Below are 22911 nucleotides of genomic sequence, written 5' to 3'. Positions count from 1 at the left end.
AAGCCGACGGTATACAGGAACCCTCCTTCGGAATGGCACACGGCAGGTCATTTGCATAGTTATAACAGCTCCATCTGTGATATCTTTATAGCATCTACAAGCTGACCGGGGTGCCAGATTTAAACATTTATTTGGAATAATGTCGGTGCCGTTATGGAATCCATACGGCGCTACCGGAGAGATGAAAAAAGCAATACGATGCTGAATTAATAATGGCTCTGTCAATACAAAGTGCTGACACGCAGTCGATGGTCACTGCTGAAATGTAACCTCAAAAAATGATCGCGGATGGGAAAATGAATATCTCGGGGAGGGAAGGCTTCTCGCCCTTTAAAGGATCTGCCTGTGGCGTTATTATTCTATAGAGGGGAACATTGGTAATGGAATAGAATCAGGAATGCCAAGCTGGCCCTGTCATTAACACTGCCATTGTTTTTTTCTGTGTAAGCCATCAGCCATATCTGTTACATAGAGCAGTGGTGGTCAACTTTCTTAATGTGGGAGGGGGGGGGGGTCAACTGCGGCCCCTGACACCAAAGGGCCACACATAACATTCAGTAACTATTCAGTTTTAGAGACATCAGACACACAACTGGTTATAAACACTGTGGGCATGATACAAGAAATGGTCAGAGATTGTGGAAATAATACAAGAGAAGTTCAGAGACTGCAGATATAATACATGAGTTGGTCAGCGACTGTGGATATAATACAAAAGATGGTCATAGACTACAGACATGATACAAGAGATGGTCAGGAATTTGTGCATATCATGCATGAGATGGACAGAGAATGTGGAAATGATACAAGAGTTGGTCAGAGACTGTGGACATGATATAAGAGATGGTCAGAGACTGTAGACATGATATAAGAGATGGTCAGAGACTAAGAACATGATAAAAGAGATGGTCAGAGACTGTGGACATGATTCAAGATATGGCCAGAGACTGTGGACATGATATAAGAGATGGTCATAGACTGAGAACATGATACAAGAGATGGTCAGAGAGTGTGGTTATAATAAAAAAGATGGTCAGAAACTGCAGACATGATACAAGAGATGGTCAGGAATTTGTGCAGATAATGCATGAGATGGTAAAGGACTGTGGGCATGATACAAGAGATGGTCAGAGACTGCGGACATGATATAAGAGATGGTCAGAGACTGTGGACATGCTATAAGAGATGGTCAGAGACTGATAACATGATAGAAGAGATGGTTAGATACTGTGGACATGCTATAAGAGATGGTCAGAGACTGATAACATGATACAAGAGATGGTTAGATACTGTGGACATGATACAAGAGATGGCCAGAGACTGCAGACATGATACAGGAGATGGTCAGAGACTGCACACATGGTCCAAGAGGTGGTCAGAGACTGCTATAGGAGACTGGGGACATACTTCTGGAGACAGTCAAAGGCTGGAGACATATTACATGAGACTGTTAGAAAGCACTGCTCTAACAGGGCAATAGGGAAACACAGCTTAAAGTCTGTAGGGGCCCTGAGGGCTGAACAAAAAGTGTCAAAGAGCCACATGTGGCGCCCAAGCTGTAGGTTTGGCACCGGTGACATTGGCTACTTGGAAGCGGAACTTCTACATAGACTGTTTAGGAGCTAAACTACTTTTATAGTAATGGTGAGCACTAACTCAAAAGAGTATAATTTCCTGTTACTAAGTGATTACAACAATCCAACAAAACGTTTTTTTTTTTTTTGCACACAATGTTGTTTTTATATGAAATTTGAAATTTTATAGGCAAAAGAGATCAAATGGGATGTCAAGCCCATTGGAAACCAGACTGGATGAAGGTAATGGACATTCCAGTAATTACTATCACAGGACCACGCTTGGAGTCACGGAGCTCCTGAGAGCGACCCATTCTTTCACAACTGTTTGTAGAAGCAGTCTGCATGCCTAGGGGCTTGATTGTATATACCTGTGTCCATGGAGGGGATTGGAACACCTGAATCACATGATTTGGAGGGCTGGCCCAATACTTTTGGCAATATAGATTGTATATATATATATATATATATACACACACACACACACACACATATATATATATATATACACACACTATATTGCCAAAGTGCTCCAGCACTACCCTAGCAGTAGGTCTCCCTCTGCACTAAAAAAATTGAATGCTCATTTTTATCTAGGGTACCAGATTTACATACCTTAACCCAGCACTCCCACAGGCTTCCCCCCTCTCAGTGTGACTGGTTCCCTGCAGCTGCTCTTTGGCACTCCATCAGTGGCATGCAATCTGACATCATCACATACAATGCGGAACAAGCAGTTAATTGCAACACCTCAATGACACTTAGGGGGTGGTAAAAACTCGAAGTGGAGCTGGATTTTCACCCTCAACAACTCCCCCTTAAGCTGTATGGTGGTGTACCCATACAAAAATGATTTTCCCTGTTGTGCTTTGGAGGGCATCCCCCCCCCCCCCCGGCCAAATGCAACCCACTGGGGATGCACTGTAACTGCCCCAAAACATTGTACAATGCACATAATTGCAATGCAGTGGTGCCGGAGGAAAAATGATCCTCCCTGTTGCACTTGATGGGCGGTACCACCCAACAAACGCAACCCATTTACCTGAATGGGGCCACACTGTAACCACCCCAAAACATTGTGCAATGCACATAATAGCAATGCAGTGGTGCCGGTGCAAAAATGATCCTCCCTGTTGCACTTGATGGGCGGTACCAACCAACAAACGCAACCCATTCACCTGAATAGGGCCACGCCACAACCACCCCTCAATGCAATGCATGTGGTTGCGGCCCGGTGGTGCAGGTTATTATGGATAAAATAGGCAGTAAGGAGGCAATAGAATATCTCCTTAACGCCTGTCAAACATCCTCTGAAGAGCAATCCGCTAGTGTAAATGAGCTCTTAGTGAGGACCTTGGGGGCTTCCCCACAGCCCATAGCGTCAAAGCTAAGAGAAAAGCATCCCCTGCCAAAACCTTGAGGGATAAGGCAATTAAAACTGATTTTTTTTAATGGTACCATGGGCAAAAATGAGCATGTAAGCCTTGCCTTGTGAGGGAAAGCCCTGTTGCAAGGGTAGTTTTGAAATTTCGCCAGAGCTCAGCTTTAAATATTGCTGCAAGGGCCCCAACAGAACACCCCTGTGACAATGAAGGTGCCCCATTGCTCACGCAACACTTCAATTCAATTCCATTGACTACTAACCCCCGAGATTCATAACAACATCTTTTCAGATAGTTTAACCGTTAGGTGTCTCGGACCAAGGGTATATCAATTTTGGACGCCCCATCACACACTAATGCACCTAAATACTAAGAAAAGCTCAATAAATCGACGCAAAAATCGTCCCTTTGTTGTTGCGATAGAAAGTACCCATCAGTAAACCCTTATGACAATCAACGTGGTCCTTAGGTTGACCCTTCCATAAAATGTTCAATACTAAAAGCCTTCCATTAGTATATTTATCTATTTTTTTAATATTTTCTAGACCATCTGATTAAAATGAATGACATAGTATTTAACAATGGTAATGTTTCCACTCTTCCTCTAGAATTCCCCTCGCACAGGACTTTCCATAAGGCAGAAAAATGCAGCTGCAAGTGTAATCGAATGCAAAGCAGCACAGCAGATCAATTAAAGCATTGTGCAGACACCATCTCTACATCTTCTCATTGTTCGCTCCGGTTACTGACTTCCCTCTACCCCCATCCGAAGCATGATCAGTAATTGGTCGAAGAAAAAAAAGAAGTGGGTATATCCTACAACCTCAAGATCAAAACAAATGCTGTAAATATATTTCCAGTTCACAATGCAAACGAGACTGTAGCTGAACTAATTGCAAAGAGCGCGATCCTAGGATGCCATTGGAGCTCACCGTGGAGGTCTGCCAGTTTGAGTGAATCTCCATAACCACGCAAATCATGGCAAGACCGAGCTTGCAAAATGACAGAGTGATAATGTCTGTGCGAAAACTGCTCGACACCATATTTACAAGTGTAAACTGCACATGTTCATGGAGTTTGGAGTCTAGACAGGCTTAAATAAGACTTAAATATTGAATACTGGAGATTTTCTAATTGCATTGGCAATGGGTAGAGGAACGCAGAAGGGAGCACACAAGCAATGACGGCTTTGTGAACAATGATGCACTCCGTGGATTGAAGGCAGCTACAGAGATGCAGTCACATTCGATTTGAAGGAAAAAGCAAACAGTCCACAAGAGGTCATTCCAATTGCAGAAAAGCACGCAATAAAAGGATTTCACAAGAATGCATTGTCCAGAAATATGTAACACACACACACACACACCAGATGCCTACATTTTTTGATTCGAGGCAATGATTCTGCACATACACGCAGACGATTAACATATAGGAACGCTACAGCCTGCAGACAGCAACAAGGTCTTAATTGCAGTCCAATCGTTAAAAACGGCACTCAAAACACATATGGGGAATTCATCGACACTAACTCCCACCGTCTGCCTATTAAAACCACCAAACAGAGAGGAAACCTGATTTTAATGATTAGCTTTCCACCTCGAAACACACAGATGTGAAATTATATACTCCCCGTACGGCAGGAAGACAATGTTGAAGGCTGTTAGATCAGTTACAGGCATCTACAGGACTTCCACTGACAGCAGGCGACACCGTCAAACATGATGTAATGACATTTAAAGTCTCCCTGATTCTATCGGCTGGTGATTTTGGAGACCAGGCAATGGTCACATGATTTTTATCCATTGAAACATAAAAATAATAACAATAATAATAATAATAATACATTAAGAAGAATTAAATCCTGACATAAAAGTAGTAGCCAGCCTGTGCTGTAAAAAAGACAGCTGCAAGGTTTTTGGCTTGCTCCAGGAAATTGGAGCTTTAAGTAATAAAAGATAAATAAATACATAAATAACTTCATAAAATCATCCTACACAACTGAAAATGCATAAATGTCATATATACGTACAAAAGGTAAACAATCATTACAGCAATGAATACATGATATGTCTGTCATGTTGGTTCATCTGCAATTATGTTATCTTTCCATCCATATAAACGCAATTCTGCTCTAATGCAACAAAAAGTTTCAATGGACATAAAAACTCATTGAGGAGAAACCAGAACAAAAGAATTTCAACCCACATAAGTAACGTGCGGGCCATACTGAATAACTACAGGAGGAGGAGATATTACATTATATTGTCCACAGGGACCTCATGGATATGAATGTTTAAAGAATGCTAATTGTATATAAATATAGACTACAGGGGGTATACCGAAAACTGGAGATTACCAAGCCAGAGGAGGCTACAGTCTTCAGGGATATATTCATTGGATGATGATACTTCAGGGATATTTTTTCACATCAACGCTAGGGGTACTAGGAGGTAGACAGTAAGCAGAATTTAGAGAGCATATGGTTTAGGGCTCTTGTCTGATATGATTAATTAGGAACTACTATTTTGGGACCCTACCAATACTTGGCTTCCCACCAAAAGCTATGAAACATTTGTTTAATGTGCAATAAAAATTACATTTCTACATTCTAAAGCAGCCTTTCTTAACCTTTTTTGCCCCAAAGGAACCCTGAGTTTATCAGGCACCATCAGATGTCAAGTCAATCAGCCACAGCTCAATGAACCCCTAGCAACCTCTGGAGGAACTTTATGGTTCCACAGAACCCTGGTCGAGAATATCTGTTTTAAAGCCTCTGCAAGTAAACCCTGGAACAAATGCCGGTAGGTCAAAACACTCTTTTTGAACCTTGCTATAATTGCTGAAAATTAAACCATGTGCTTATGGCTCCAGGAAAAAAATAAATTACTAAGGCTAGTTATGATCTCTAGCCCCGGCAAAATGTTTTCATAAATCATGAGCTTGGGGCTCCATAAGGCTGCATATGACCCAGAGTCACTGCAATTGTCTCTACTCTCTCAGACTTGTCCCCAGTAGTCAATTGACATGAAGTTGTAGGGACACATATTTGTAAGTATTATAGATCTTCAAACCCAAGTTCTACAGGTTTGCAAGAACCCCATGACATTGCCAAAACTAGATTCAACAAATTGCAATCTTTAGGATCCTTCAACCAGCTTATGTTCTTAAAAAGTATTTAGAAATCCCATGACCCAATCTCTAGTGGGGCCCCTTGGGTTTTGGAAGCCTTAGGGGTGACTGTAGATTGACCCAAGCTTTAAAACAATGAAGGACTCCACTAGTCAACCTCTATAAGGCTGCAAAGCCTTCTAGTCTGCAAAATTTGGGGTTTTTAGAAGTCAGTTGTTATAACTGCAGCTGGCTTATTGTCCATAAGGTAGTTTTTGCTCTAAACCAGGAGTGGACAAATTATAATTGAATTCAAGAACTAGTAGGTTCAAGGAAGTCAGAGTACATGCTCTTCCACTGAAAATAATAGAAAGGGTAAAAGTTAGCTGCTAGATGCTATTAGCCACTTTGCCTTTTGATCTAAAAGCTTTGACTGTAACCCTGTGCTATACTCCATGCAAGTTGTTCTGGTCTTTGTATGTTAGGGGCCTCAAGAGTAAAATTCTAAGGTTCTGCAAAGACCCTCTTCTTTGCAAGAGCTTAAAGAGTACGCAGCCACTGTTCTGTACTGTGCTCACAGCCCTAAACCCTGCTTTTAGGTCCCCAGGAGTCATTTCAAGTGATCTACCTGGCCCTTTTCTCTAAAACATTTGACTGTAACCCTATGATCTATTCTCTGCAAGTGCTTCTGGACTTTGTAAGAGTTAGGTTCCCCAAGAGTAAATTCCCACAATTCTGCTATGATTTTGTGATTTCCTAGAGTTACAGGCTCAAGGAGTTGATCCTAGGAATGTGGTAGGTAGCCACTGTTATGGAACACTTAGCTCTCATACCTAAACAACATTTTTAGGCCTCCAGGAATCATTTCCAGTGATCTACTCTCCACGAGTACTTGCACATTAGGGAACCCAATTGTAACTTTCTATGATTCTGCAGGAACCCTTGTCCCAAGTACCCCAACAATTAATTTCTCACAAGGTTTCTAGGAGCCACGGTTTCTTAAAAGTTACAGCCTCAAGGATTTGATCCTAGAGATGTGGTAGGTAGCCATGATTCCATGCTGTGCGCTCTACCTAAATTCTGTTCTTAGGTCCCCAAGAATAATTTCCAGTGATCTACTCCCTTCAAGTACTTCTGGACTTTTTTTGTTAGGGGCCCCATGAGTAAAGTTTTAAATTTTTGCAAGGATACTCATCTTTGTAAGACTAAGAGGCCCCAAGAGTATTTGTTATGCTTCTGAATGGCCCCTCATTTTTGTTAGACTTGGGGCCCCAAGACTAAATTCCATGAGGTTACTTGGACCCATGATTGTAAGCTCGAAAGAGCAGGGCCCTCAATCCCCTCATGTTTTGCATTGTATTGGTATTGTTCTGTCACATGTTCTGTCCCCCTCTGTAATGTACAGCGCTGAGGGAACTATTGGCGCTTTATAAATACTGTATAATAATAATGAGCTTCAAAAGTAACAGGTGTAATGAGATAATCCTTGCAATGGGATAGGAAGGCACAGTTCCATACTGTTCTCTCGGCACTAAACCCTGTTCATAGGTCCCCAGGAGTAATTTCTACTGATCTACTCTCTGCTTCTGGACTTTGCACATTATGGGCCCTAGAAATAAATGTTTACATTTCTCCAGGGACACTCACCTTTGTAAGACTTATGGGCCCCAAGAGTAAATTCTCATAAGGCTACTATGACCCATGTGTTTTAAAAATAATGGACACAATGAATTAATTCTTGCAATGTGCTATGAAGGCACCATTCCATACTGTACTCCCAGCCATACTCTGTGCTCTTAGGTTCTTAGACATCATTTACAATGATCTACTCCCTGCAAGGACTTTGCATGTTAGGGGCCCCAGGAGTAAAGTTTCTGCAAGAACCTCATTTTTACAAGACTTAGGGGACCCAGCAGTTAAATTTTAGCAGTAAGAATTAGAGTAAATTCCCATAAGGCTGCTGGGACCCAAGGAGATAATCCTTGCAATTTGTTAGGAAGGCACTGTTCCATGCTGTGCTTCCAGCCTTAAACCATTTTTAGATCTCCTGGAGTCACTGCCTGTAAGGTGGATCATGACTTATGCAATAAGCAATAATTCTAGAAAAAAATTCCCATGACACTCCTACAATCCATGATCTTAAAAGTAATGGACATGAGTGAAGTATGGTAGGAAGGCACTGTTCCATTCTGTGCTCCCAGCCCTACACCTTGTTGCCGGATCTCCAGGAGACATTTCCCTGCTTCTGGTCTGGGGAGTACATTTTTAGGTTTCTGAATAAACCCTCATTTTTTTAAAACATATAGTAAATTCCCATGAGGCTCCCTGGACCCATGACCTTTAAAAGTTGTAGGTATGATTCATTCTTGCAATGTGGTAGGAAGGCATTGTTCCATGCTGTGCTCTCAGCCCTACACTCTGCTAGTCCACACAGGTCTGCAAGGCTTCAGGTGGGTGATGAATCATGTAATAAGGGTTGCCTGCTATCTCCTGTCCAGGGATGCGGTGGGACTTTAAAGGGAAATTCTCCTGAGGCTTCAAGGACCCATGATCTTTATAAGTTAAGGGCTTACAGAATTAATCCTTTTCAATGGAGTAGGAAGTCAATGTTCCATGCTGTGCTCCAAGCCCTACACAGTGCTCTTAGGGCCCCAAGAGTAATTTTCAGCTTACTCCCTGCTTTTGGACCTTGCATATTAGGGGTTCCAGGAGTAAATTTTTCTGCAAGGACCCTCACCTTTGCAAAACATAAGAGAGTAAATTCCTATGAAGCTTAGGGTCCCCAAAAATAAATTTGTATGCAGCTTAGGTTCCCCAAAGTAAATTCCAACGTGTTTAAGACCCACGATCTTTACAAATTTCAGACACAAGTAGTTAATCAATGCAATGAGGTCGGAAAGTATTACATCGTACTGTGCTCCCAGCCCTACTTTCTGCTCTAGGTCCCCAGGAGACATTTCCCATGATCTACTCCCTGCTTCTAGACTTTGCATATTAGGGGCCCCAGGTGTAAATGTTTAGGTTTCTGCAAGGATCCCCCTTTTTGTAAGACTTAGACTAAATTCCCATGAGGAATCCTAGAACCCATGTTCTTTAGAGTTAATCTTTTAAATGTGGTAAGAAGGCACTGTTTCATGATATGCTCCCAGCCCTACATCCTGTTCATAGGTCTCCAGGAGACATTTCTAGTGATCTAATCCTTGCTTATAGACTTTGCCTGTTAGGGGCCCCAGTTGTAAATGTTTAAGTTTCTGTAGGGATCTTGCTTTCTATAAGACTTAGACTAAATTCCCATGAGGGTCCTAGGACTCATGATCCTTAGAGTTAACCTTTGCAATGGGGTGGGAAGACACTGTTCCATGCTTTGCTCCCAGCCCTGGATCATTTCCAGTGATCTACTCCTTGCTTCTAGAATTTGCATGTTAGGGGCCACAGGTGTTAATGTTTAGGTTTCTGCAGGGATCTTCCTCTTTGTAATACTTAGACTAAATTCCCAAATTCCATGAGGATTTTAGGACCCATGATCTTTAGAATTAACCCTTGCAATGGGGTAGGTACTGCTCCATGCTGTGCTCCCAGCCCTACACTCTGTCCTAGGTCCCTAGGAGTCTTTTCCAGTGATCTTCTCCCTGATTCCAGACTCTGTATGTTAGGGGCCCCAGATGTACATGTTTAGGTTTCTGCAGGCACCCTCCTCTTTGTAAGATTTAGACTACATTCCCATGAGGATCCTAGGACCCATGATGTTTAGAGTTAACCCTTGCAATGTGATAGGAAGGCATTGCTCTATGCTGTGCTCCCGGCACTGGATCATCTCCAGTTATCTACTCCCTGTTTCTAGACTTTGCAATTTAGGGCCCCCAGGTGTACATGTTTATTCTTCTGCAGGGAACCTCCTCTTTGTAAGACTACGACTAAATTTCCATGAGGAATCCTAGAACCCATGATCTTTAGAGTTAACCCTTTAAATGTGGTAGGAAGGCATTCTTTCATGCTATACCCCTTGCCCTACACCCTGTTCAGAGTTCCCGAGGAGTCATCTCCAGTTATCTACTCCCTGCTTCTAGACTTTGCCTGTTAGGAACCCCAAGTATACATGCTTAGATTTCTGCAGGGATATTCCTCTTTGTAAGACATTAAATTCCCATGTGGATTCTAGGACCCTTGATCTTTAGACTTAACCCTTGCAATAGGGTGAGCACTGCTCCATGCTGTGCTACTAGCCCTATACCCCAGGAGTCATCTCCAGTTATCTACTCCCTGCTTCTAGAAGAATTTACATGTTAGGGGCCCCAGGTGTACATATTTAGGTTTCTGAAGACACCCTCCTCTTTGTAAGATTTAGGTTAAATTCCCATTAGGATCCTAGGAACCATGATCTTTAGAATTAACCCTTTAAATGTGGTAGGAGGGCACCATGTTATGCCCCTAGTCCTAGGTCCCAAGGAGACATTTCCAGCAATCTACTCCCTGTTTCTAGACTTTGCATGTTAGGGGTACTAGGGGTAAATGTTTAGGATTCTGCGAACACCCTCCTCTTTGTAAGACTTAAACTAAATTCCCATGAGAATCATAGGACCCCAGATCTTTATAGCTAACCCTTATAGTGCGGTATGAAGGCACTGCTCCATGCTGTGCTCCCAGCGCTGGATCATCTCCAGTGATCTACTACTGTCGTCTAGACCTTGCATGTTAAGGGCCCCAGGTGTACATGTTTAGGCTTTTGCAGGGATCATCCTCTTTGTAAGAGTTAGAGTAAATTCCCATGAGGATCCTGGGATCCATTCCACGCTCTGCCTCTAGCCCTATACCCTATTCCTAGGTCCCCAGGAGTAATTTTCAGTGATGTATTCCCTGCTTCTAGACTTTGCACGATAGGAGCCCCAGGTGTACACATTTAGGTTTCTACAGGCACCCTTCTGTTTGTAAGATTCAGACTAAATTCCCATGAGGATCCTAGGACTCATGCTCGGACCCATCATGTTTAGAGTTAATCCTTGCAATGTGGTAGGAAAACACTGCCCCATGCTGAGCTTCCAGCCTTGGATCATCTGCAGTGATCTACTACCTGTGTCTAGACCTTGCATGTTAGGGGTCCCAGGTGTACATATTTAGGTTTCTGCAGGCACCCTCCTCTTTGTTAGATTTAGACTAAATTCCCATGAGGATCCTAGGACTCATGTTTAGCGTTAACCCTTGCAATGGGGTAGGAAGACACAGTTTCATGATGAGCTCCCAGCCCTGGATCATCTCCAGTGATATACACCTTGCTTCTAGACCTTGCATGTTAGGGGCCCCAGGTGTACACATTTAGGTTTCTGCAAGCACCCTCCTCTTTGCAAGATTTAGACTAAATTCCTGTGAGGATCCTAGGACTCATGATTGGACCCATCATGTTTAGAGTTAACCCTTGCAATGAGGTAGGAAGACACTGCTAAATGCTGAGCTCTCAGTCCTGGATCATCTCCAGTGATCTACTAACTGCATCTAGACCTTGCATGTTAGGGGCCCCAGGTGTACATGTTTAGGTTTCTGCAAGGATCTTCCTTTCTGTAAGACTTACACTAAATTCCTGTGAGGATCCTAGGACTCGTGATTGAACCCATCATGTTTAGAGTTAACCCTTGCAATGTGGTAGGAAGACACAGCTCCATGCTGAGCTCTCAGTCCTGGATCATCTCCAGTGATCTACTAACTGCATCTAGACCTTGCATGTTAGGGGCCCCAGGTGTACATGTTTAGGTTTCTGCAAGCACCCTCCTCTTTGCAAGATTTAGACTAAATTCCCATGAGGATCCTAGGACTCATGATCGGACCCATCATGTTTAGCGTTAACCCTTGCAATGTGGTAGGAAAACACTGCCCCATGCTGAGCTTCCAGCCCTGGATCATCTCCAGTGATCTACTCCCTGCTTCTAGACCTTGCATGTTAGGGGCCCCAGGTGTACATGTTTAGATTTCTGCAAGGATCTTCCTTTCTGTTAGACTTAGACTAAATTCCCATGAGGATCCTCGGATCCATTCCACGCTCTGCCTCTAGCCGTACACCTTATTCCTAGGTCCCCAGGAGTAATTTCCAGTGATGTACTCCCTGCTTCTCGACCTTGCATGTTAGGGGCCCCAGGTGTACACATTTAGGTTTCTGCAGGCACCCTCCTCTTTGTAAGACTTAGACTAAATTCCCATGAGGATCCTAGGACGTATGATCAGACCCATCATGTTTAGAGTTAACCCTTGCAATGTGGTAGGAAAACACTGCCCCATGCTGAGCTCCCAGACCTGGATAATCTCCAGTGCTCTACTCCCTGCATCTAGTCCTTGCATGTTAGGGGCCCCAGGTGTACATGTTTAGGTTTCTGCAAGGATCTTTCTTTCTGTATGACTTACACTAAATTCCCATGAGGACCCTAGGACTCCTGATCGGACCCATCATGTTTAGAGTTAACCCTTGCAATGTGGTAGGAAGACACAGCTCCATGCTGAGCTCCCAGCCCTCGCTCTTCTCCAGTGATCTACTCCCTGCATCTAGACCTTGCATGTTAGGGGCCCCAGGTGTACACGTTTAGGTTTCTGCAAGGATCTTCCTTTCTGTAAGTCTTAGACTAAATTCCCATGAGGATCCTAGGACTCCTGATAGGACCCATGATCGTCACAGGCAGTCATTGCATTGTGTGCACGGCTCCATGCTGCGCTCCCAGCCCTACCCCCTGTCCTTGTGGCCCCAGGGGGTCTGTAAGGTTGCGGGTGAGCCATGACTGATGCAGTAGGGGTTGCCTGCTATCCCCTGTCCAGGGGTGGGGGGGATCCCTATGATCCTGCAGGAAATGGGGGTGTCCCCGGGGTGATGGTGGAAGTTGCATCTCCCTCACCTTCAGTCACCATCCTGAGCGCATGAGTGAAGGAGGGGTCCAGGGCGTCCTTCTCCGCCAGCAGCTGGGGCAGATACTTCTCCATGCCGGGGAAGGACACAAGCCGAGGAGGAGGAGGAGAAGGAGAGGAAGAAGAGTCCGGGGAGAAGCAGTAGCAGAGCAACCGAGAGAGATCCTGGTAGAGCCCGGGGAGCGGAGCCTCATAGACAGAGCCGGGGAGAAACAGAACAATCCACAGCACGCCGCAGCCACCGATCACTTCTCTCCCTCCGCCTGCCGGAGACTGAACTCAGCCGCTACTGACCGCTCTCTATAAACCGCGCTGCACCAGCCTACCTGGCTCCTCCTAGGAGGCGGGCTTACAGGGGGGATCCCTCCGCACTGGGACTCGCCCCTCTTCCATTGGATGAAATGAGACGTCAATCATGCGTTTGTTGCTGGACTGGTGCGGTGTCCCTCCGCAAGCTGCTATTCGTGGTGCTGAAGGTGTCCCTCCGCCGGAGGCTGCTGTCCGCGGTGCTGAAACCGAAGGCGTTCACCTGCTGGCGGGGCGCTGTCCGGGGTGCTGAAAAAAGGAGCCGACCATGCCCTGTCCATGGTGCTTGCTGAGTCCACGTGCTGAAGGTGCTCCTCCATCGGCGGGGCGCTCTCCAGGGTGCTGAAGGTGCTGCTCCATCGGTGGGGTGATCTCCAGGGTGCTGCAAGTGCTCCTCCATCGGTGGGGTGCTCTCCAGGGTGCTGAAGGTGGTCCACCATCTGTGGGTTGCTATCCAGGGTGCTGAAGGTGCTCCTCCACCATTTGTTGAGTTGCTCTAAAGGGTCCTGAAGTTGCTCCTCCATCAAAGGGGTGCTCTCCAGGGTGCTGAAGGTGCTCCTCCATCAGTGGGGCTCTCTCCAAGGTGCTGAAGGTGCTCCTCAATTGGTGGGGTGCTCTGAAGGGTCCTGCAGGTGTTCCTCCACCAGATGGGTGCTCTCCAGGGTGCTGAAGGATCTCCTTTGCCATTGGCATGGTCTCCAGGATGCTAAAGGTGCGCCTCCATTGGTGGGGGCGCTCTCCTGGGTGCTGAAGGTGCTCCTCAATTTGTGGGGGTGCTCTTCAATGTACTGAAGATGCTCCTCTACCATTGGGTTGCTCTCCAGTGTTGAAGGTGCTCCTCCATCTGTGAGGTGCTTTTCAGGGTTCTGAATGTGCTCCTCCACCATTTGTTGAGTTGCTCTAAAGGGTCCTGAAGTTGCTCCTCCATCAGAGGGGTGCTCTCCAGGGTGCTGAAGGTGCTCCTCCATCAGTGGGGCTCTCTCCAAGGTGCTGAAGGTGCTCCTCAATTGGTGGGGTGCTCTTCAATGTACTGAAGATGCTCCTCCACCATTAGGTTGCTCTCCAGTACTAAAGGTGCTCCTCCATCAGTGGGATGCTCTCCAGGGTGCTGAACGGTCCTGAAGGTGCTCATCCATTAGAGGGGTACTCTCCAGGGTAATGAAGATGTTCCTACACTATTGGGTTGCATCTTAAAGGTGCTCCTCCACTAAAGGGGAACTCTCCAAGGTGCTGAACATGCTCCTCCACCATTGGGTTGCTCTCCAGTGCTGAAGGTGCTCTTCCATTGGTGGGGTGCTTGCCAGAGTGCTGAGGGTGCTCCTCAATTGGTGGGGCACTCTCCAAGGTACTGAAGGCCCTCCTCCATCAGATGGGTGCTCTCCAGGGTGTTGAAGGTGCTCCTACGCCTTTGGGTTGCTCTCTAGGATGCTAAAGGTGCTCCTTCATTGGTGGGGCGCTCTCCAGGGTGCTGCAGGTGCTCCAACATCTGTGGGGCGCTCTGCAGGGTGCTGCAGGTGTTCCTCCATCAGAGGGTTGCTCTCCAGGGTGCTGAAGGTGTTCCACCATCTGTGGGGTGCTCTCCAGAGTGTTGAAGGTGCTCCTACGCCTTTGGGTTGCTCTCTAGGATGCTAAAGGTGCTCCTTCATTGGTGGGGCGCTCTCCAGGGTGCTGCAGGTGCTCCAACATCTGTGGGACGCTCTGCAGGGTGCTGCAGGTGTTCCTCCATCAGAGGGTTGCTCTCCAGGGTGCTGAAGGTGTTCCACAATCTGTGGGGTGCTCTCCAGGGTGTTGAAGGTACTCCTACGTCCTTGGGTTGCTCTCTAGGATACTAAAGGTGCTCCTTCATTGGTGGGGAGCTCTCCAATGTTCTGAAGGTGCTTCTCCATCAGAGGGGTGCTCTCCAGGGTGCTGAAGGTGCTCCCCCATCAGTGAGGCACTCTCCAGAGTGCTGAAGTTGCTCTTCAATCAGTGGGGCGTTCTCTTCAACGTGCTGAAGGTGCTCTTCCATTTGTGGGGTGCTGTCCATGGTGCTGAAATACCAGTTATTGAGCTGTGTTCTCCTAACATGTGAATTACCAAGCGAGCTGAGGGAAAGCTCACATTTCCCCTACTGGCTAGGAAGGCATAGTGCTGCAGACTATTTTCTCACAGGTGAATAAGCCCCTCCCTTGCATGTCTCTGTATCTGAGTGCTCTGTCCTGGTATAGGACATTTAAGTGCAGAAGCTGAAAAGGTCTTTAAAGCTGGAAATAAATGATTGGGTCCTTGCCAGGCAGAAGCAGCAGTTTTCTACATCTTGGATCAGCTACTCGTGGCCCACCAGCATAGGTGTCAGGCAGGGATCACAGTCCTTGCACCAGAGTGTGTGTACTGGATACAAGCACACCATACATGTTCCTTTCGTTTTGGATGCATTTGTGGGGAGAATTAAAAAAATGTTGCATTTTACTTTCAAAAGATTGCTATATATTCGATATATTATTGAAATGGGCCCTGCACACAACCACCCTACCTGGCGCACAAATCCCACTCCCAGCCTTACATCTCACAACAGACGTGTATGAGGGGGAATGCTGCTCCTAGCTGTGCTTATCTACAGATGCTGTTGCTCAGAATGTGTTTTGGGGAAGCTTTCCCCTTCTTCAGCCATACTTTTACAGGATACCTGTAAAGTGATATTCAACCCAATTTAAGGAAGAACCACCTAAGTAGTCCTAAAAATGTGCCCCCCAACCAATTCTAACACCTATAATGACTAATACATGAATGTAGGATTTATATACTTATACTTACCTATTTTTAGGCCACTTCAGTCTGATCTTATGATCCGGCTCCCCTGCGTCAGCCAGGGTCAGACAGGGGCTGCAGGGGAGAGGAGGAAACTTCCACAACATTTGGGCCGTGGGAAGTCTATGGGTGATTTCACTGATCCCAAGAATAGCAGCTGTTGTCTAGAATTCTCTCCTCTCTCCTGTAGCCAGCGCTGGCTTACACGGGGGATCAGGTGACTGGACCAGAGCGGACTGAGAATTATTATTATTATTATTTTTATTATTATAATACAGGATTTATATATTATTATTATTATTATTATACAGGATTTATATATTATACAGGATTTATATATTATTATTATTTGTTATTATACAGGATTTATATATTATACAGGATTTATATATTATTATTATTATTATTATTATACAGGATTTATATATTATTATTATTATTATTATACAGGATTTATATATTATTATTATTATTATTATTATTATTATTATTATTATACAGGATTTATATATTATTATTATTATTATTATTATACAGGATTTATATATTATTATTATTATTATTATACAGGATTTAGAGTGTGGAAGGAAACCACAGGTGTATAAAATCAAGCCCCTAGACATGCAGACTACTTCTACAGACATTTTTGAAAGAATGGGTCGTTCTCAGGAGCTCAGTGAAATCAAATGTGGTACCGTGATAGATTGCCACCTGTGCAATAAGTCCATCCGTGACATTTCCTGGCTACTAAATATTCCATGCTCAACTGTTAGTGGTATTATAACAAAGTGGAAGCAATTGGGAACAGCTACTCAGCCATGAAGTGGTAGGCATGGAAAATGACACAGTGCACAGAAGTTGCCAACTGTCTGCAGAGTCAATAGCCAAAGACCTCCAAACTTTGTGTGGCCTTCAGATTAGCACAACAACAGTATGTAGAGAGCTTCATGGAATGGGATTCCATGGCCAAGCAGCTACATCCAAGTCTTACATCACCAAGTGCAATGCAGTGTCAGATACAGTGGTGTAAATCACACCACCACTGGACTCTAGAGCAGTGGAATTGTATTCTCTAGAGTGACGAATTATGATTCTCTGTCTGGAAATCCAATGGATGTGTCTGGTGGTTGCAAGGATAACAGTGGTCTCCTGACTGCATTGTGCCAAGTCTAAAGTTTGGTGGAGGGGAGATTATGGTGTGGGGTATTTTTTCAGGGGTTGGGTTTGGTCCCTTAGTTCTAGTAAAGGGAACTCCTAAGGAGTCAGTATACCAAGACATTTTGGACAATTTCATGCTCCCAACTTTGTGGGAACAGTTTGAGGATGGCCCCTTCCTGTTCCAACATGACCGTGCACAAGAGTCCTCACCTCAACCCGATACAACACTTTTGGGATGAATAAGAGCGGAGACTGCGAGCCAGGCCTTCTCGTCTGACATCAGTGCCTGACCTCACAAATGTACTTCTGGAAGAATGGTCAAACCTTCCCATAGACACCCTCCTAAACCTTGTGGACGGCCTTCCCAGAAGAGTTGAAGCTGTAATAGCTGCAAAGGGTAGTCTAACTCTATATTGAACCCTACAGACTAAGACTGGGATGCCATTAAAGTTCATGGGCGTGTAAAGGCAGGCCGACCAATACTTTTGGCAATATAGTGTATATGGTAGCTGATTACATGCCAAAGAATTTCTATTGTCATCTACCCTGAGAATTTCAAAGCCCTGTTCACAGTCCCACCACTCTACAGACCTCACTTGTCTCTACTGAGGGAAGACATACAATTAGGTCACCTCCCTGCCCCAAATTGTGATTGGAGAGTGTCAGGGCTCCGGGTATGACCAGAGGTATGTGAACTGACGCAGGGAAACGCAGGCTTCAGATATGTTATAAACAATATCATTTATTAATACTAACAATACATAAACGCAGTGCAATACTAAAACATAACACAGTGCAAACGAACCAAACCACCCACAGATAACAATACATACAATGCAAGCGTAGTCAGGCAGGCCGGGTCAATAACAATTGGGCAGGTAGGAACAGGAGGAGCAGGCAGAGAGTAGTCAGGTCACGAGCCGGGTACAGCAACTAACGGGCAGGTAGGTACAGGGGGTCAGGCAGAGAATGGTCAGGGTCACAAGCCAGGGATTAAACAGGAGAAGTCAGCAGAGGTCCGGATCAGGCAGGGTCAGCAACAAATCAGTCGAACAGGAACAGGAACAGGAATGCTGGTAACAAGATACAGGGGCCCATGGAAAAAAACACACCAAGGCACAGACTGCAGGTCTGGCCATCCCTTAAATACACCTGCAATCAGCCTCAGGTGTTTTGGCTGACTGCAGGGTTGAGTCTCTGATTGCTGAGAGCACCCGCTGGCCAGCCCTGGTACTGCAGCCCACAAGGCAGGTGAGTCCCACCATTATTGGCAAGTCCATTCCTGATAGAGAGTGAGCAGTCTGTTGACTGGTGAAGTCATCTCTCTGCTCTCTCCTCCTCTCCGCAAGTTTAAATGAAGGGTATCTGATTGTCCCCAAATGCTGTCCCTCCCTTATCCAGTATGGGTGCTGCTGTAAAAAGCTAATCAAATGCTGAAATCAAGTCAAATGTAGGTATTTATACTTGTTGTCTTTAATATGTCTGCCTGGAGTTCAGTTTAACAACAATAGTTTTATTTTATAAGCCAGCGACAATTGCAATAACTGTTTCCACAAAGCTCACTCCAATAAAGAACATTTTTTTGTTCTCTGTACAATGGCCAGTAAACATTATTCTACCAAGGCTCCTATACATTTACTATTCATTCCTATCATTTATCATCACTAAAGGTTAAAATAGCGCTCACAGTTTGACGCAACCACTTCTAAACCTGATGTATTCATCCATATACACAGGAGGTCAGAGCACTGATGCTCCATTCTGGACAGTCAAGGCCACTAGTCAGTTCTTTTCACAGATTGACAGGTGAGATAATTAGCTTTGTTCTCCTAAGATACCAATAGACAATAAATGAGTTTCTATTTTCCACAAGATTAGGGAACACCTGAGGTGGGGAAGCATGCAACAGTGCTGCGTATGCCTTGTTGAAAAATAAAAATGATTAGATGGGTTGGACTTTTTTTTTTCAATCATTTTTGCCCCACACCCCCAAGATAAAATACACCGCTCAAAAAAAATGAAAGGAACACTTTGAAAACACATCAGATCTCAATGGGGAAAAATATCATGCTGGATATCTATACTGATATAGACTGGATAACGTCAGGATGCCCCATCGTTTGATGGAAATGAAAAGTATCAACCTACAGAGGACTGAATTCAAAGACACCCCGAAAATCAAAGTGAAAAAATGATGCAGCAGGCGAGTCCATTTTGCTGAAATTTAAATGCAGCAACTCAAAATGGTCCTCAGTAGTTTGTATGGCCTCCACATGTGTGTATGCATGCCTGACAACGTCGGGGCATGCTCCTAATGAGACGACAGATGGTGTCCTGGGGGATTTCCTCCCAGAACTGGACCAGAGCATCACTGAGCTCCTGGACAGTCTGAGGTGCAACCTGGCGGTGTCGGATTGACCAAAACATGATATCCAAGAGGTGCTCTATTGAATTTAGGTCAGGCAAGCATGGGGGCCATTCAATGGCATCAATTCCTCCATCCTCCAGGAACTGCCTGCATACTTTCGCCACATGAGGCTGGGCATTGCCATGCACCAAGAGGAACCCAGGACCCACTGCACCAGCGTAGGGTCTGACAATGGGTCCAAGGATCTCATGCCGATACCTAATGGCAGTCAGTGTGCCATTGTCTAGCCTGTAGAGGTCTGTGCGTCCCTCCATGGATATGCCTCCCCAGACCATCACTGACCCACCACCAAAACGGTCATGCTGAATGATGTTACAGGCAGCATAACATTCTCCACGGCTTCTCCAGACCCTTTCACGTCTGTCACATCACAAGCTCTATGATGCCGGGCATTGAGCACAGGGCCCACTAGAGGACGTCAGGCCCTCAGGCCACCTTCATGAAGTCTGTTTTTGATTGTTTGGTCAGAGACATTCACACCAGTGGCCTGCTGGAGGTCATTTTGTGGGGCTCTGGCGGTGCTCAACCTGTTCCTCCTTGCACAAAGGATACTGGTTCTGCTGATGGTTGAAGGATGTTCTACAGCCCTGTCCAGCTCTCCTACAGAAATTGCCTGCCTCCTGGAATCTCCTCCATGCTCCAGCAAACCTTCTGGCAATGGCATGTATTGATGTGCCATCCTGGAGGAGGTGGACCTCCTGTGCAACCTCTGTAGGGTCCAGCTATGACCTCATGCTACCAGTAGTGACACTGACCCTAGCCAAATGCAAAACTAGTGAAAAAAAGAAAAGATGAGTAGGGAAAAAAATGTCAGTGGCCTCCACTTGTGAAACCATTCCTGTTTTGGGGGTCATTTCATTGTTGCCCATCTAGCGCACCTGTTGTTAATTTCATTAACACCAAAGCAGCTGAAACTGATTAACATCCTCCTCTGCTACTTACCTGACCAGATCATTATCCCAGGAGTTTCATTAACTTGATGCTAGACTAGGATTAAAAAGTGTTCATTTATTTTTTTTTTGAGCAGTGTAGATCTAAACCCAATTAATAAAATCTAGTGTAAGCTTTATCATGTTAGCATAATATAAAAACTTGCTTTCAGTCTTTTAAAACCTGCAACTTTCATTAATTACTTCCCGACCGTCCGTTGTATATAAACGGCCAGACGGTGGCACTGCAGGGTCAGGTGGCCATTTATAAATGGCCTCCCCACACCCTGCTTGTGCGCGCTCCCTGGGAGAGCACAGCACCGTGATCTGGTGCCCGCTGTGTCCTCCGGACACAGTGAAACACCAATCGTCAGAGGGACCTCTGTACGAGGTCCCGCTCATGTGATCACTGATAGGCCAATCAGTGATCACATGCAAAGTAGTAAGCAAGATGTCACTTCTGACATCATTCCTTACTATGTGTGAAATTTGTGAATGATCACAGAGGTCACATGGTACAGGGCTATTCACAACAGCCTTGTACGATGTGACAACCTGTGACCAATCACAGCTCACTCAGTAGTTCTCAATGGCTGCAAGAATGCAGACAGAGAGAAAGAGAAATGATTGCTTTTACATCCTATATGGGTGTAAAAGCAATCAGTGTAAAAAAAAAATCTTCATCACCAACCTAAAAGTAGTACAGTACTGCTAGGGTGACAATATGTAAAAAAATAAATAAATAAATAATAATATAAAAAAAAAATAAAAATGTAAAAAAAATGTTTAAAAATTATAATTTTTGGCTATAAACTAATTTGGCTTATTTTTTTTTTTACTAAAAATATAATGGAATAAATTTTGTCCAAAATTTATGATGAAATATTATTTATTTGCAAACTTTTATAAGAAAAACACTTTTTTTCAAAATTTTTGGACATTTTCATTTACATAGCAAAAAAAATTAAAATCCAGGCAGTGAATAAACTGTACTGCTAGGGTGACAGTATGTTAAAAAAAAACATAAATAATAATATAAAAAATATATATATAAAAAAAAATATAAAAAAATTAAATAAAAATGTAAAAACATGTTTTGAAAAATTATAATTTGTGGTTATAAATTACGTTGGGGTTTTTTTTTTACTAAAAAGATAACTGAATACATTTTGGCCAAGATTTATGATGAAAGATTATTTATTTGCAAAATGTTATAAGAAAAACACTTTTTTTCAAAATGTTGGGAGTTTTTCATTTATATAGCAAAAAAATAAAAATCCCAGTGGTGAATAAATACCACCAAAATAAAGTTTTATCTTTCTCAAAAAAAATGGTAAAAAAATAATTATGTATTTTAATTTTTTATCAAAGACATGTAGCAGAATATATTTTAAATACGTCATTGTATTAATGCCTCTGGAGATGTCAGTTTCAGTATGTCAGTCCCCATCAGTGTCAGTTAGTGTCAGATTGCCCGCCGTACTATTACAATCCCATTATAAATGGCTGATCACCGCCATAAGCATCATAAAAAAAAATACATGAAAATTCCAGTATGTATCCCACAGTATGTATACATTATAACTTTCAGGCAAACCAATCAATATACAATTATTTGGATTTTTTATCAAAGACATGTAGCAGAATGTATTTTGAATACATCGCTGTATTAATGCTTCTGGAGATGTCAGTTTCAGAAAGTCAGTTCCCCTCAGTGTCAGTTAGTGTCAGATTGCCCGCCGTACTATTACAGTCCCATTATAAGTGGCTGATCACCGCCATAAGCAGCATAAAAAAAAAAATACATGAAAATTCCAATGTGTATCCCACAGTATGTATACATTATAACTTTCATGCAAACCAATCAATATACAATTATTTTAATTTTTATATATATTTTGAATACAGCACTGTATTAATGCCTCTGGAGATGTCAGTGACAGTAAGTCAGTTCCCCTCAGTGTCAGTTAGTGTCAGATTGCTTGCCGCATTATCACAGTCCCATTATAAGTTGCTGATCATAGCTATTAGCAGTATAAAAAAAAAAGAAAAGAAAATTCCAATGTGTATCCCATAGTTTGTATACATTATAATTTTCATGCAAACCAATCAATATACATTTATTGGGATTTTTTATCAAAGACATGTAGCAGAAAACATTTTGGCTAAAATTTATGAAGAATAATTTTTTTTTGTGTTTACAAACGGTTTTATTTTGCAAAAGTAGACTGTAAAACAACAGTACATTTTCAAATGATACTTACAGTAAAAACAAGGCACTTTTGAAAAATACACTACAGAAAAGTATATTAACATAAAGAAGAAATAGAAAAGAATAGATTGCAAGTACATGAAATATG

The 22911-nt window shown here is 43.7% G+C and overlaps 1 protein-coding gene across 3 annotated transcripts in view; it reads right to left on the bottom strand.

Moving 5' to 3' along the window:
• The window catches only part of KHDRBS3 (KH RNA binding domain containing, signal transduction associated 3), a 234335-nt gene extending 221104 nt beyond the window's left edge, over window positions 1-13231 (bottom strand). The window contains exon 1 of one of the 3 annotated variants that reach the window (XM_089685953.1): window positions 12934-13231. In XM_089685953.1, the coding sequence (XP_089542079.1) occupies window positions 12934-13018 (85 nt within the window). In that variant the 5' untranslated portion in view covers window positions 13019-13231. The remainder of the gene's footprint in view (window positions 1-12933) is intronic. The other 2 variants (XM_089685954.1, XM_089685955.1) reach the window with 2 other exon arrangements.
• Window positions 13232-22911: the final 9680 nt, after the last annotated feature.

Source organism: Staurois parvus, unplaced genomic scaffold (assembly GCF_062004578.1).
Source record: "Staurois parvus isolate SC_StPar_1 unplaced genomic scaffold, SC_StPar_1.0 ptg000389l, whole genome shotgun sequence".
In the NCBI taxonomy this organism is placed as follows: Eukaryota; Metazoa; Chordata; class Amphibia; order Anura; family Ranidae; genus Staurois; species Staurois parvus.
The sequence above is the reverse complement of the archived record's forward strand: the minus strand, read 5'-3'. Positions and strand labels throughout refer to the sequence as shown.